Source organism: Propithecus coquereli, unplaced genomic scaffold (assembly GCF_000956105.1).
Source record: "Propithecus coquereli isolate 6110/MARCELLA unplaced genomic scaffold, Pcoq_1.0 Scaffold76, whole genome shotgun sequence".
In the NCBI taxonomy this organism is placed as follows: Eukaryota; Metazoa; Chordata; class Mammalia; order Primates; family Indriidae; genus Propithecus; species Propithecus coquereli.
The window spans coordinates 7,441,397-7,456,648 of NW_012153729.1; the positions used below are offsets into that span (position 1 = coordinate 7,441,397).

The following is a 15,252-nucleotide window of genomic DNA, read 5'->3' on the forward strand; positions in this document are numbered from 1 at the left end:
CCAAGAATTGGCCTTGGGGTCCTGTGGTCAGCAGGAGGCTGAGCTACGGGAAGCCAGAGGCTGGAGCACAGATGATCCGTCCCCCAAGATAACCCGGAAATAGTTTCCCCTGGGCTGGGAATGCATCTGGGGCGGAGAGTTGGGCCTTGAGCTGATTTCTTTGTTGGGAGCAGATTTCTTCTCCCATTTATTCCCCCTTTGGGCCTCTGGGCAATGGAGCCTTTCTGAGTGTCCCCATCAGAGCCCATGGGGGCTGGGACAGCCAGAGATGGGTGGGGCTCAGCGGGAATCCTGGGGCTGTGGCTGCTGCAGAGACCCTCAGTTCCCCTTGCTGAGGGTCCTGTGCCCCACCCACCCGAGTGCCTTAGGACAGAGGCCTCACCCGGAGTCCCTGGACAGCCAGCCTGCTCTGAAGTGACAATGAAGAATCTGCCCTGTGTTCTGGCCTAGAATTGCCCCAGGCCTCGCTCCTGCCCTCACCTGGGCTCTGATCTGGCCTTTGTTTGTATTTCCACCTTCCTCCTGGCTTTGGAGAGAGAGGCTTAGGAAGTTTCCCTTTCTGTTTAACCCGGAGTTTTATGGTTTTTCACAAAACGGGTTAACAATTAAGCTAATTAACCTGGGGGCCTGCCGGCTCTCCTTGTTCCTATAAAGCCCGGCTGAGTGGCTTCCTCCCCAGCTTCAGGCGGAGGTCTGTCCTGTGTATGGGGAAGCTGAGGGTGTATGGGGTGATCACTGTGACACTGGCCTGGCCCAGGGTGGCCGCCGGCTGGGCTTGGGGAGAGAGGCCCCAGGCTGCCTGGGCTCAGCCTGACTGATAACTGGGTGCTGCCAGGCAGGCCCTGGCGCTCAACCCCCACCCCCCCATTTCTCTAGGTCCCCGGTGGGGGCTGCAAACGAAACAAGATGAGGCGGTTCCTGAGACCAGGGCATGACCCTGCGCGGGAGAGGCTCAAGCGGGACCTGTTCCAGTTTAACAAGGTAAGTAAGGGACAACAGGAGGGGTGACCCAGGAGTTGGGGCCAGGCTGGGCCAGGCAGCACAGGCCCGGGCTGGGGAGTGGCAGGTTGCCCTCACCTGGGTCAAGGCACAGTACTTACTTGGCACTGCCTGAAATGCCTCCTGGGACTCTGACTTTGGAAGTGGGGTCCGGTTAAAGGGCTTTTCTGGGAAAGGTAGTAGGATGCCCGCAAACTGGGACTCCTTGTCCCAAGTCTCTCACTGGCCGTGTGACCTCTGCAAGTCACTCCACCTCATCAAGCCTGTTCCCCCACCTGGAGAATGGGGATAAAATGAGCTGCCCTGCCTGCCTCATGACAGGGTTGTCAAGGACGCTCAGGGCCGTGTAAGATGAAAGGACCTTGAATTCTGCAAGGTATAATAATGTTCTAGGTCCCTTGGGGCCCCGAATCCCAGGCCATGGCTGTCCCTCCCTTCTCAAATTGCCCCCAAAGGAAAACTCAGCTTCCCTGCGGGCCAAACACATGATTCCTTCTGGCAGGCTCCAGGCCTGGATGAGTGGGAAGAGGCGCCCAGGAGAATGAGCGGAGTTGGCCCTTGCCCAATCCCAAACCTGCTCCTGAGGCCCAGAAGCTCCACAGGCTTCCTGAGGGGGGACAGGGCCAGAGAAGGTCAGTGCAGGCCTGTAAACAGCAGGTGCTCAGCGTGGCTCATTAGCTCCTTGGCCACCTAGCAATCTGGAGGCTTTCAGGGGTAATTAGCCTTCTCACCTGTGCTTTGATCTCTGCTAGGAAGGGGGACCCCAGAATGCTCCTCCCCTGGGGGTCCAGCATCCCTCAAGTGGAAATCTGATTTACACTGGGGGCATTGGTTTGGGCTTCCCTGCCCCCAAAAGAAACCAGTGGATGTTAGACCAGTTTGGAAAAGGGGTATCTCCTTGCAGAAAATGAGGAATTCTCTTTAGTTGTCTTTCGATATTGATTTGAGAAGTGCAGAAGTCAGCTGGCCCATGTTCGAATCCAGCTTTGCCACGTAGAAGCCGGGTGACCATGTTGCCCATGACTCATGCCAGAGGCTTGTTAGGGGCTATGTGGAATTAGGTAACTTAAGTGCTGGGCACCATGGCCCGGGAACGTTAGCTGCTGTTTGGGGGTGCAGGGCACCTTCCAGATCTCCCTGTGTTGGGAGAGGTGGGTGAGGGTACGCAACACACCCTGCCCTTTTCCTCCGGATTTGACCTGTGGGAGAAGGTGTCACTGCTGGACCTGTGCCCTGAGGGCTCTTGCCTCTAGAATTGGGGCTTTCCTAAGTGAGCACTCCTGCTGGCCTGCTTTTGGGCCTTGAGAAATGGGGGTGCAGCGTTGGGAATGGGGGATCTCGGGACACCTGGGCCTGCTACCCTTGCTCCAGAGAAGCCCGTGGGTGCTGGGTGTGGGTCTCAAAACTTCAGGGTCCACTGGGAGGCCTGGGTGATCCTCAACTGCCTCTAATCTCTCACTGTCAAAAGGTGGCAGGTGGCAGAAACCGGACAGACAGGCTCAGCACAAGATGAACCCCCACCCGAGTTCTGTCTGTGCAGCTGGGTGAGGCCGGGGTGGGGCTGGGGCAGAGGTATCTTCTCTCTCCATTCCCTGCCCCCTAGTGGTGGTCCCCAAATTTGGCTGCCTCACTCCCAGGCCTGGGAGTGTGAGGGGGAAGCTCCTGGAATTCCTCCCTCTGCTCTGCCTTCCTCCTTCCATTCATATGCAAGAAACGTGCTTGGAGCACCTACTGTATACATAGCCTCAGGCTTGGGGCTGGGAGAATCTCAGCTGATAAGGCCTTGCCCTCCACTTTTACAGTGTGGTGGGGCTGGGGCTGGTGGACTGAAATTCCAAGTCTTGGGAGTAGAGAGATGGAAGGGGACAGTGGCGGGAGGGGATTAGGGAGCCACAAATAGTTTCATCCAGGCTCTGGGAGTAGAGTGGAACTGGAGGGGTGGGGTTGGAGGATGAGGCCAGATCTTGGAGGGTTGGGACCTGGGGCTGTGGACCTGAAGTGGGGGGTGGCCCTGCCGGGCTGTGGGCAGGAGACGAGTAGTCCCCTTTACAATTTAGGGAAGATAAAGCTGGGATGTTTTTACTTACTGAACAAAGCAGGTAAGCTCAGAGCAGTCAGGGGTCACTGGTCAGGGGACACTGCAGGGGACACTGCAGCTGGAGCCCAGAGTAAAGGAGCCAGAGCCCAGCCAGTGGGGATGGGTCAGGGCGTGAACCCAGCAGGGTTTCTCAACCTTGGCGCTGAGACCTGGCGAGAGATTCGGCGCTGCAGGAAAGAGAGCAGGACAGGGGAGGGAGGCGAGTGTCCAGGATGACCAGTGGGGTCTCTGTCCTGCCAGGCACCAGGAGGGAGAGCCCAGGCCAGGAGGGGCGAGTGATACATTGTGATTGTTTGGGTTTGGACAGAACAGCAACAACATCCCTGCTTGTGGAGAGGCGATTTGCCCGGGGTCGGCAGTGCTGAGCCAGTGCCTGACCACTGCCGCCTGACCTCGGGCAGGTCGCTTGTCCCTAAAATGGAGATGAAAATCAACGCTACCCCATAGAGTTGGTGTGAGGACTAAGTGAGTGGCGTGTGGGCTGCTGGTTTAGGTGAGGATCAACCCCCTGGAGAGTGTTCACACTGATGACTCTGGTCACCTCTTCCAGTCGTCCTCGAAGGCCAGTCTGCGGGCACTGTGCTGGGACAGTGGCGCCGTCACAGGCACTGCCTTCTAAACCAGTTCTGGGCCTTTCTCTCCAGCCCCTTCCGGCCAAACTCCTTTACACCCACACGAAGGAGATTCTTCAAAGGGAGCAGGGACAACGCCCCAGGGGCCCTGCGAGTCTCATGTCCAGTGTCCTTGGCTTTGGAACCAGGAAGGGTTCTGTGACTGTGAACAGATTCTCTGACTCTCTGCCGGGGGCTGGCTGAGAGGCAGCTCCAGTTCTCCGAGGGCTGTGTGCCAGGCCTCCGAGGGGCCTGGCGGTGCAGTGGTCAGGGACGGGGGTTCTGGAGCTGGAACGCCTGGGTCTCGGTGCTGGCTCTGCTGCCTCCTCACTGTGTGACGTGGACACATTACCACAGCCTCTCTGTTCCTCAGTCTCCTCATCTGTAAAATGGGCTTTGTAAGGGAGCAAAAATTGGCCTCCCTCCAGCCTTTTAGGTTCCTTGGCCAGACTATGAATTAAATTGACATAAGACAGGTTAGCAGGAGAAAAACCATATTTAATTACATACGAACGCACAGGAGTTCCACAAAATATGAGACTCAAAGGGTCAGATGATCGAAGCTTATACAGCAGCCCCCCCCTTACCCCAGTTTCACTTTTCGCGGGTTCAGTTACCCAAGATCCGAAAGTAGGTGAGTCCAGTACAGGTTGAACATGCCTTCTCTGAAGTGCTTGGGACCAGAAGTGTTTCAGATTTCAGATTTTTTTTTTTTTTAATTTGGACGACGTGCGTTATACTTACCGGGTGGTTCACCATCTTTAATCCAAAATGCACCACTGAGCGTTTGTTTCCTTGAGTGTCATGTCTGTGCTCAAGAACCTTCAGATTTGAGCAGTTCAGGTTTTGGATTTTCAGATTAGGGATGCTCAACCTGTACAACAAGGTATTTTGAGAGAGTGACCACATTCACATAATTTTTATTAGAGTATAATTGTTCCATTTTATTACTGCCAGACTCATGCTGTGCCTAATTTATGCATTAAACTTTATGGTAGGTAGGTGCGTATAGGAAAAACCATAGTCTGTGTAGGGTCCCTTCTGATCCACAGTTTCAGGCATCTACTGGAGGTCTTGGGGCTACTGTGTAGTGTCCTGAGCTACAGATGAGAATAGGGCCTGGGGGGACAGCGACTGGGTTATGCGAGGGCGAGAGGAGGAAGTGTGTGCTGAATACAGGTTGTCTTGTTATGCAGACACTACCTGTCTCTCAGATAATAAAAGTTGGCTGGGAGCAGCTCTTTTCCTAAGTCTGACATCTGAAATGCTCCAAAACCCAGCACTTTTTGAGCACCGACATGATGCTCAAAGGAAATCCTCATTGGAGCATTTTGGATTTAAGATGCTCACCTGTACGTATATTGCGAATATTCCAAAATGCAGTAAATTCTGAAATCCAAAACACCCCTGGTCCCAAGCACATTGGATGAGGGATACTCAACCTGTGTTTTACTAAAGTAGATTTCCTTTATAGATGTAAACTTATTTTACAGAAAGGGTAGCTTTTCAGAGTTACTCCTGTGTCTGCACTTTCTCAGAACAACCGGCTCAAAATATGCCAAAGAAGTATATTTTGGGGTGGCATATTGTGGTCCCCTATAGTCATATTTTGGGATGGTGTGTCCTGAGCCCCAACATCATAGCAGCCCCTCCGTCCAGGCTGACGTGCTAAGGGAGTTTAATTACTTCAAATGGTGCCGGGCCCAGGCCAGCACCAAACCAGGGCCTGCCTTGTCATCACCCCATCCTCACAAGGGCTCAGTGAGTGTTCCCATTCTGCAGGGGAGGAAACTGAGGCCTCAGGGCCTTGCACAGCCTTAGCGTATCCTAGAGGGCACTGGCTGGGGACGAGGACATCCCAGTTCCATCTGCCAACTGGCTGTGTGGTCCTAGGGTGGTGGCTTCACCTCTCTGAGCCTCGATATCTTCACCTGCGAAGTAGCTGTTATGTGTGGTGGCTCCTCAAGCCTGCTGGGGAGGACTTGGGGAGACAAGTCAGCTGGCAGTGAGAGGACAAGGCCACCAAGGACCAAGTGAGGAGACCATGGGACCTCGGTAGGGAAGAAGTGACTCAGGAGGAGAACGTAACCTTCTAAAACCCCTTCCCTGCCGGCTGTGGGCAGCCTGCTCACCGCCCTGGTGAAACCCAAGCACGTTCCAAGCAGCCACGCCCATAAGGTGAATAGGCCTGCCAGGGCCCCTCCTGCCCGTGCCCACCCTCCCCACCCCCAGGCCCTGTGTGCTCCGACTGGCTGCCCCTGCCAAGGGCCAGGTTGTTTTGTCTTGGCTTTTGCACGGCTGGGCCCCAGTGTCGGGTGACAGCCACACAGGGAGGGCCAGGTTGCTGCCACCGCCAGGAATCTGAGCTGGCCACACCCAGTATCGGGCAGAGCCGCCCAGCGGGCGTGCCCCCTGTGGCCCTGGGCGGCCTCCAGGGGTTGTGGTCCCTGCCATTCCCTCCTCCCTACCCCTTGACAAGTACCGCAGGTCAGGTCGTTGCTCTGGGATGGGGTCCTCCCTGGCTGAGAGCAGGCTGAAGGGCCCCCACCGTCTCTGACATGCAACCTTTGCTACTCTCATCCATTCCGGGACCTGGAGAGGCGTCCTGGAGCCAGAGTGAGACAGATGGGCTTTCTCTACCTCTCCAGGCTAATGTTGCAGTTTGGCGGCTCCTACCAATCTTTGCTTTCCTTTCCCAGCTCTGTCAAAAGAGTTCATTGTTCTTTCCTCCCTTGGCAGAGGTCACCTGGGCCAGGTAGCAAGATGGGGGTGTGGCCAGGTGGGCTGGGTGTTGAGCTTAGGAGGTCTCAGTGGCTGCTAGGCCTTGGTCAACCTCCTTGCTTGTACCCCAGCTGGAAACAGCTGGGTCTCAGAATGGCTAGGAGGGCTGGTCTTCGAATTCCTTGCCCACCAAGCTACTGTACCTGCTGCCCCAGGCCAGGACCCTGCCCCACCCTCTGTCCTGAGTGGAGGGATGATTGCAGGTTGCTGTGAGCCTTTGCAGTAAGGCAGCCCTGGGGCTGAGCCCACCATCCTGTGCCCAGGTGGGTGCCTCCTTTAAGGGAGGCCATATACGCTCTCTCTTCCAGGACCTGGAACCATTCCTAACCCTAAACAAGGTGGGGGTGTTGCCATCCCTGTGGACCTTGCACACAAGTGGGGCAACCAAGTCTTAAAAGGCTGCTAGGAGTTGGCGGAAGGACAAGGGTGTGGGAAGGGCACTGTAGTGGGGGCAGCTGGGCACAGGCAGAGGTGCCTCGCGGAGCCTTCACTCTTTCCCTGCCCGGGTCTCCCAGGATCCATCCCGGGCCCTGGGTTTCCAGCTCTCCCTGTCCCTTCGAGCAGCTGCTCCTATCCTCCCCCAAAGTCCAAATCCCTCCCTTCCCTGTTCCCAGCAAGACCCCTCAGGCCTCTCATAACTGGCCTGGGGACCCCACACCGCCCTGCCCAGCCCTGGTCCCTGTCCTCATGGAATCACCCTGCTCGGGGCCTTGTGGGTTTCGCATGTTCAGCCTGGGGAATGCCCGGGAATCACACCATTTACATTTGAACCCACTCTCTTGGGCCCTGTCCAGGCAGAGTCATTGTGAAAGACACTGCGCTAATTTCGTCCTCGAGGGACTTGGTTCTCCAGAGCTGTCCACCTGGAGGAGATGCCCGTGGGATACCGGGAAAGCGGGGCCTTGTGGGGCAAGGCCAGTGTGTGCTGCAGGGCGGCTGAGCCTTCCCCATATGCCAGGTGGCCACCTGGATGTGTGGTGTTGGATCCCAGGACAGCCCTGCTCACGAAGTCAGTGGTACCATCCCGTGTGTCAGGTGAAAATGAGGCTCAGAGAGGCAGAGCCCAAGACCCCAAGACCAGACACCTTGTCAGCGGCAGAAGGGGATTAGAAGCTTAGTCCCTTTCTAAACTGGCCTTTGAAAAAGGTGGGGATGGGAGGGAGGGGTGGCCACAGTGTCCCCAAGACCCTGAAGGACATGAGGGATGAATGTGAGTGATTGAGGGATGGGACCGACCTGTCTGTCTTCCTCTGGGTCAGAGAGAAGCTCCGGACCCGCAGGGGAGCTTCCCAGGCCGATAGGGATATCATAGGGGCCACATGTGCAATTTTAAATTTTCTAGAAGCTACCTTATAAAATTCTTTAAATGAGGGAAAATTAATTTTAGGAACATATTCTCTTTAATATATCCAAAATAATTATTGTTTTGACACATAGATAATATAAATTACTAATGAGATTTTTTACAGTTTGTTTCTTGGGGTACTGAGTCTTTGAAATCGGGTATATTTTACACCCACCACATGTCTCAATTCAGACGTTAATTAAATCTTTGAAAATACTTGATCTGTGGGGTTGGAAGATTTGCAGCTGAAAAAGGAGATTTGAAGCTTGGTCTGCCTGAGTCCAGCCCTTGTTTTTTGGGAGCCCAAGTTGATCCAAACATACTTGAAAGTTTTCCAATAACTGAATCGAACATCTTTTCTTTAAGTTCATTGAAATTAAATGAAATTTAAAATTCAGCTCCTTGGTGGCGCTGGCCATGCCGCAAGTGCTCAAGCCACATGCGGCTCGTGGCTCTACCGGCCGCATTTCCGCGAGAGTCCTCGGAACTCCAGAGGCTTTGCCCTGAGCTGCCGACGGTGGCGATGGGAAACGCTGCTGTCTCAGGAACCCTCTCTCAGGCTCTGGCCGCTGACTTCCTGAGGCCCCCACGACACAGCGGGGGCCCCTGGGGGATCCTATCCCTATCCCTCCCCTGCTCCTTTCCTGGGAAATGTTTACATTCCAGACACTCAGCTCTCTACCCCGGCTCTTCCAGGCTCTGCATTTTTCACATAGCTGAGCAGAGACCTGGGCTGGCCTGGCAGCCCCTGCTGGGTCCCTTCTGCCTTCCTGGCTGTCCCATCAGGTGTGGCCATTTGCAGGGCAGGCCGTGTTCCCGGCAAAGAGCCAGGCTTGAGCCCCCTGCCCCCGCCATTCAGCCCTGGGCATCCCCAAAATAGGCACTCGTTGGCGCTTTCCTCCCCGGCCCGACCCCAAAAGGACGGGACTGGTGGGGAGGCGGGCAGCCATTGAGTTTGCTAAGCTATCATGCCAGCTGTCACCAGCTGTCACTTATCTCTGCTGCTTTGAGGCCTGACAGGGCTTCGAAATGGAAGGTGAGCCCCAGGCCTAATGAGGGTCCCTCACCGATGTCAGCTGTTTCTACACGGCAGCGTCTCTATGGTTAGAAAAGTCTTGAAAGCAGCTAATTGGCATCGCCCTCCCGGGTTCTCACCCAGCTCTGCAGGGTCGGTATCCCCTGGGGTGGGAGGTGGGGGTAGCTGATTAAGAAACAGAACCAGATGGTTTGTCGTTTGAAATCTGTAGTGTTTACGTTTCTACCTTTCCAACCTGCGGTTCCATCCCTGGGCCTGCTGCCTCAGGGGAATACTCGGGAGCCCCAGGCAGAGACAGGGGTCAAAGAGTGGTCCTCAATACAATTAGCGATTGTGAAATCTTTAGAAAGTAAGTAAATGTTCAACAGGAGGCCTGGTGAGTTAGGGAATTGCCCCTTAGGGAATATTCTTCAGCTGTTTAGAAGTTGTTTTAGAGCTTTTATTTAGTCGGGCATGGTGGCGCGTGCCTGTAGTCCCAGCTACTCGGGAGACCGAGGCGGGAGGATCGCTTGAGCCCAGGAGTTTGAGGTTGCCGTGAGCTGGGCTGACGCCACGGCATTCTAGCCCGGGCAACAGAGTGAGACTCTGTCTGAAAAAAAAAACAACAACGTTGTTTTAGAGCTTTTAACAACCTTGGCTGGCTTTAAGTGGAAGAACAGGCTACAGAGCGTTACCTGTACAGGAACAAGGCACGATTTTAAATACAGACAGACGTGCAGACGTTTACAAGCACAGAAAAGGCTCACCGGACTTACACCGTGATGTTAGCAAGGGTTGCTTCTGGTCATGGGAGTCTGGGTAATTTTTTTCTTTTTGAAACTCCTTTATACATTCCAAGTTTTCTACAGTGTGTGTGTATTACTTCGGTAATAAGCAATGGACAAAAGCATGTACCTGTAGTAACATTCCAGAAACTTCCTCCCTGGGAAGATGGTTGAGGAGAACTTGGTGATGACAAGGGCATGTGAGACAGCTGACTGGGGGCTGAAGGGACCTGGGACGCCCAGAGCCGGTGTTTCCACTGTGCCAACCCCCCACCCACATCTCCCTGACCCACACCCAGCTGCAGGAGGGCTGGGTCAGTCACCTAGGGCACGGGTGTCGGAGGCACCGAGGCAGAGTTCCTGGAGAGCACCAAGTGTCTGACGTGGCGCCAGGTAGAACGAGCTGTCAGCGATGGCCACTCGGCCAAGGACAGGAATGGACTGAGGGTGGGGCCCAGACAGGTCTGGGTTTGGCTCCAACATTGGGGGTGTCTGGGAGAAGCCTGAAAGGGACCGAATCCCTGCTGCCTGCCGGGGTGGCTCTGTGCTGCCAGCCATGGCAGGGTGGAGGGGACACATCCTCAGGCCGGTGCCGTGTGCCTGTCGTTGCAGACCGTGGAGCACGGCTTCCCGCACCAGCCCAGCGCCCTCGGCTACAGCGCCTGCCTGCGCATCCTGGCCATCGGCACCCGCTCCGGAGCCGTCAAGCTGTATCCTTCCATTCCCTCCAGGTGGGCCCTGGAGGGGGCACGGGGGCCTTGGGACAGTGATGTTCATCCCAAATCCCAAAGCACATCTTTTTCCTCCTTGCCCATGGGCTGTTGGGATAAGAGCAGGACTTTCCTGATTTCCAGCTTTGAAACTGATTTTCTTCTGGAGAGGGGCAGGATAGAATAGTTGGTGGGAGGTCAGAACCAAGCCTGGCCAGCTGCTTAGGTGCCCTTGCGGGGAGGAGGGGGATGTTGAAACTGCCCAAGGAGGTACAGGTTTATTTTGTCTCCTGTGTCCTTGCAGGGACATTCAAGCCATCTCCTCTCTTTGGGGTTCCCTTTCTCACCTATTGTTGGAGATCTCACAAATCCGTACAAGGCAGGGGTGGGGCAGTGGGGGGGACCCTGCTGGCAGGATAATGTGCCCTCAGAGAGAGACTTGTCCCCTGTGTCTTTTCCTTCCGCACTGTGGCGTCTCAGACCTGTTTGGCAGGGGCCACTCTGGGGGCTGGGGCTCCCAGAGAGGAGGACGTGCGGCCTGTGTCTCAGCCAGTGCTCGCGGAGCGGCCGGCAGCGGGCGGGAGACTAGAGCATGCTCTCTTGCCCCCCTTCCCGGGCTGCTGTTGGGGGAATCTCCCCAAAAGCAGATGGGGCATATCCCCCTTTCTGTCCCCTGCCTCCTTTAGCTAAAGGTGACCCCTCTTGTCCCCGGGGATGTTCCACACATCCTCTTGGGAGTCAACCCCGAATACAGTGAGTGGAGGCAGGTGACAGGCCAAGGACATTTTATTTTTAATCTTTTTACTCGATAAGAGTCTGAAGTAGACTGGCCCCAGGGCTCTGTCCCCAGGGGTGGCCTTGGGCGGGAGAGCAGCTCTCGGGCAGCGGCTCTCCAGATCCCACCAGACCCAGCGGAGAGCAGAGCCGCTGCTTGGCAGGGACACTCCTTCCCTGGCCTGAGGCTGGACATTGTCCAGTTGGGTCGTCCTTTATCCGAAGCATCGGGTCTGGCCTGGCTCGGGCTCTGGGTGGTTTCAGAGGCCACCCTGCAGCGCTGCAAGTCTTGGACACCCTCCCCAAGGGCAGGGGGCTGGGGAGTTGGGAGATGGGGGACCACCTGAGATAGCTCGGCTGGCACTTCTCCAGCAAAGCCCTCACCCCTCCCTGTTCCTCTCTGCCACGACGGGCTGGGGGTGTGCAGGAGGGCAGGGGCCGTGCTGCCGGCCCAGCCTGCCCTAAGCTGGTTAATCATTGCCAGGTCACGGCCAGATCCTGGTTACCGATCCCTGGTGCCAAGGCTGCTGGGGGTGGGCCCACAGGGGTGCCCTGTGTTTTCTCAAAGGTGCCACCAAGCGACAGCCGATGGGTCTGTGGCAGCTCAGGCTGGGGATGGGGCTGAGGCAGCCTAACGGTTGCCAAGATACAGCTTCACCTTTTAAGGAGTTGCCCCCACCTGCCTGGCTGGGAAGATTGCCCTGGGGGTCAGGTCACTGGACATGGGTCCTGCTCTCGGGGAAGGGCAGCCCTCCTCTGTGCTTGTGTTTCTTGTCACATGGGCCCAGAGGGCCTGGCACTCAGGGTAGGGGAGGGGGGGTGTCCAGCCTCCAGAGCTTTTCCTGAGCCTGCTCCCAGCTACGGAGCCCCGGGGGTGGAGTTCATGGGACTACACCAGGAGAACAACACAGTGATGCAGATCCACTTCCTGCCTGGCCAGGTGAGGGGCTGGGCTGGGGAGGACGTCAGGAGGGACAGGGAACCGCCTCCGTGCCCTCTTAACCTCACTTCCTCCAGCAGGGGTGCTATGGAGAGGCTGGCATTTGGGAGCCCTGGGTTTGGCGTTAATGGAATGCCTGGGACTACCTTCCTTTGCCCAGCTGGCGGCTCGTGGGCCACCCCGAGAGCAGCCAGGGGTCTTTTGGTCCTGAGCTGTTTGAATCGACCCGGCTGGGCCTCCCCGGCATAAAGGCCTCATGAATGCTGGCGCTCCCTGGTTAATGAAACAGCATGCCCCTGTGCCCTGTCCCTCCCCAGTGCCAGCTGGTCACCCTGCTGGACGACAACAGCCTGCACCTGTGGAGCCTGAAGGTCAAGGGTGGGGTGTCAGAGCTGCAGGAAGATGAGAGCTTCACGCTGCGTGGTCCCCCAGGGTGAGGACTTTGTCCCCTTCCTCTCCCAGCCTGACCCTTGCCCCCAACCCCAGGTGAGCTCACCCTTTGAGGAGAGCCGGTGCCTCTGCAAGCTCTGGTCTCTGGGTGGAGGGGGCGGGGCTGCGGCCTCCCTCCTCCTTCCTTGCTCCCCTGTCATCCTGGGGGGTCCCACGTATTCTTCCTGCCTCCTAGCCCAGCTTCTCTGCCAACTGTCTCCTTTCTTAGCAGAAAGTAACCAATGTTTGTCCTGGCCTGAGATGGCGTTAACCCCATTAAAGGACTTTATAGGCCATTTTCCCTAGGCAAGGCCTTCCCTGGGGCCAGTGAGGGCAGCCAGGAGTCAGGGGGGGATTCCACAGGTCTCCCCAGCCTGGGCAGCAGCAGCCAGCTCACAGGCAGCCGTTCCCGCCGTAGGGCTGCCCCCAGTGCCACACAGATCACTGTGGTCCTGCCGCATTCCTCCCGAGAGCTGCTCTACCTGGGCACCGAGAGCGGCAACGTGTTTGCGGTGCAGCTGCCAGCCTTCCGCGCACTGGAGGACCGGACCATCAGCTCGGACGCCGTGCTGCAGCGGTGAGCCCAGGGACCCTGCAGCCGCTGGAAACCCGTCCCCTCCACTGGGCGTGTCTTCTCTTGGTCCCCAGTAGTATTTCTCAGGAACTTATAATTTCTCTGCTGGGAAGTCCATGGGGCCAGGAGGGGAGATTCACAGCTCCTGTCCCCCAGATTGAGAATCTATCACCCTATAACATGTTAGCATCATCCCGGGGGTAACTTGTCACCCATTTAAAGGCCCTATGTGACTGGGTGATTCCACCAACTCTTAGTCTAGTGTCCTTTGCGCTGAAACCATGTGTTTCAAAACCCCGGGGCTCTGCAGCGGGGGAGTTGGGCCCAGACGTCCCTGCGTCAGCTGGGGCAGCTCCCGATGCCACTTTACGTTCTGGGCGCTGTGCTCAGAGCCCCCCTGTGCGCAGGCTCCACGGCTAAGAAGCCTTGACAGCCGCGAGCCTGTGGGTTTGTGGAGATCATTTCAGGAGCTTTGCTCCTCCACGGTGGTATCTACAGTAGATAGGGGGTCAGACTGGGTCTGGGAGTGGAGAGGGAGGGGGACAGGGCCACAAACGGGGAGGAGATGAGGGAATCTGGCAAGAGCTTGTGGGGACCGAGGTGGTCGTGGTGGAATGTTCTATGGTTCCGAGGGGCAGGAGGAGGCCGGGGTGCTGGGATCCTGCCCCTGGAGGGCTCTGGACCAGGCCTGGGACAGACTCGCACAGCGGGCAGGCTGGGCTCTCAGCCCCGAGGGATGGGGAAGCAGGGCCCATCTGCCAAGGCCGGGCGCGACTGGCTGGGAGGATTCCTGCTCGGCAGGGTAGGGCTGGGGCAGCGTGCCCAAGGTCTGCAGGACAACTGGCGGCCCAGCTGTGGGCAGGACGGGAGGAGGACCTGTTTCTCAACAGGTGGCCATGCCAGTACCCAACTTCACATGGTTAGCTGGTGGGAGTCTAGCTGGGGAGGGGCCTCAGAGCTCCTCCTGCCAATCTAAATCCTTGTCTGACTTTTGCTTTGACAACATTTAGATAAGATTTTTTTTTTTATTAGACAAGGTCTTGTTCTGTCATCTAGGCTGGAGTTCAGTGGTGCAGTGGTGTGATCATAGCTCACTGCAACCTCAAAGTCCTGGGCTCAAGTGATCCTCCTGCCTCAGCCTCCTAGACAGCTGGGACTATAGGCTTGCATCACCATGCCTGGCTAATTTTTTAATTAATTTTTATAGAGGTGTGGTCTTGCTATTGCCCAGGCTGGTCTCAAACTCCTGGCCTCAAATAATCCTCCCGCCTTGGCCTCCCAAAAGTGCTAGGATTACAGATGTGAGCCACCGCACCCAGCCACTTACCTTAGTTTTTTCAAATGTCCAACCCTTTAATCTCACGACGCTGAGAAGTTCTCCATGCTAAAGATACAGGCGTGAGAATATAGGGCTGTTCGTTAATGACAAAGAGTTGGAAACCGTCTAAGGAGGAAAAGTCTGTGGTCTATTTAGGTGGGAAAAAAAGTAAGTTGCAAAATGGTGTATACAGTATAATTCCAGTTTTTAAGTGAATGAACAAAGGCAAGTGTGCACACACACCTGCAAGGGAGCAGACTGGAGGGCAGTCACAGGCGCCGGGCGGTGGCCTGGCTCCTGCTCTACAACTTCCCTTCGATCTTCTTCCTGATGTCTCTGTGCGTTTTCCAACATGGCGTAGTTCTTGCATTATTTGCTTTCAATTTAAGAGAGATTTATTTCCTAACTATACAAGGAATACCTCATTTTGGAATCCTCTTCAAAAGTTTAAACTTTACAAATAAGGTTCCCCTTTGACCTCAGCTCCCAATTCTAATCCTCAGGAGGCCAACGCTGGTAGGATGTGAGGCCTGCATAGATTTGGTTTGGGCACAGAGATGCCCTTGGGGTCTGGACCATTTCCACTCCCTACTTGGCATCCTTGGTGTTGGCTGTTGCCTCTGTGTCTGCTGCCTCCTGATTTTGTGTTGGCTGCGGCACCTCCAGATTTCACATCAGCATTCTAGGCCCAGAGCAGGAGGAGGGGTCAAGGCTCAAGGGCCAGGCCAACTAATAGAGGGTTTTGGGGTTTTTTTTTTTTTTTGGGAGACAAGAGTCTCGCTCCGTTGCCTAGGCCAGAGTGCAGTGGCATCAGCCTAGCTCACTGCAACCTCAAACCCCTGAGCTCAAGCGATCCTCCTGCCTCAGCCTCCC

General features: G+C 56.1%; 1 protein-coding gene across 3 annotated transcripts in view; it reads left to right on the forward strand.

The window, feature by feature from the left end:
- Positions 1-868: 868 nt before the first annotated feature.
- LLGL2 (lethal giant larvae homolog 2 (Drosophila)) overlaps positions 869-15,252 on the forward strand; it is a 25,732-nt gene continuing 11,348 nt past the window's right edge. For all 3 annotated transcript variants that reach the window (XR_001138229.1, XM_012662320.1, XM_012662321.1), the window contains exons 1-5: positions 869-981; positions 10,247-10,344; positions 11,977-12,058; positions 12,376-12,491; positions 12,906-13,064. Coding sequence is in view for 2 of the 3 variants with exons in the window: in XM_012662320.1 (XP_012517774.1) it covers positions 907-981; positions 10,247-10,344; positions 11,977-12,058; positions 12,376-12,491; positions 12,906-13,064 (530 nt within the window). In the remaining variant the exon portion in view is untranslated. The remainder of the gene's footprint in view (positions 982-10,246; positions 10,345-11,976; positions 12,059-12,375; positions 12,492-12,905; positions 13,065-15,252) is intronic.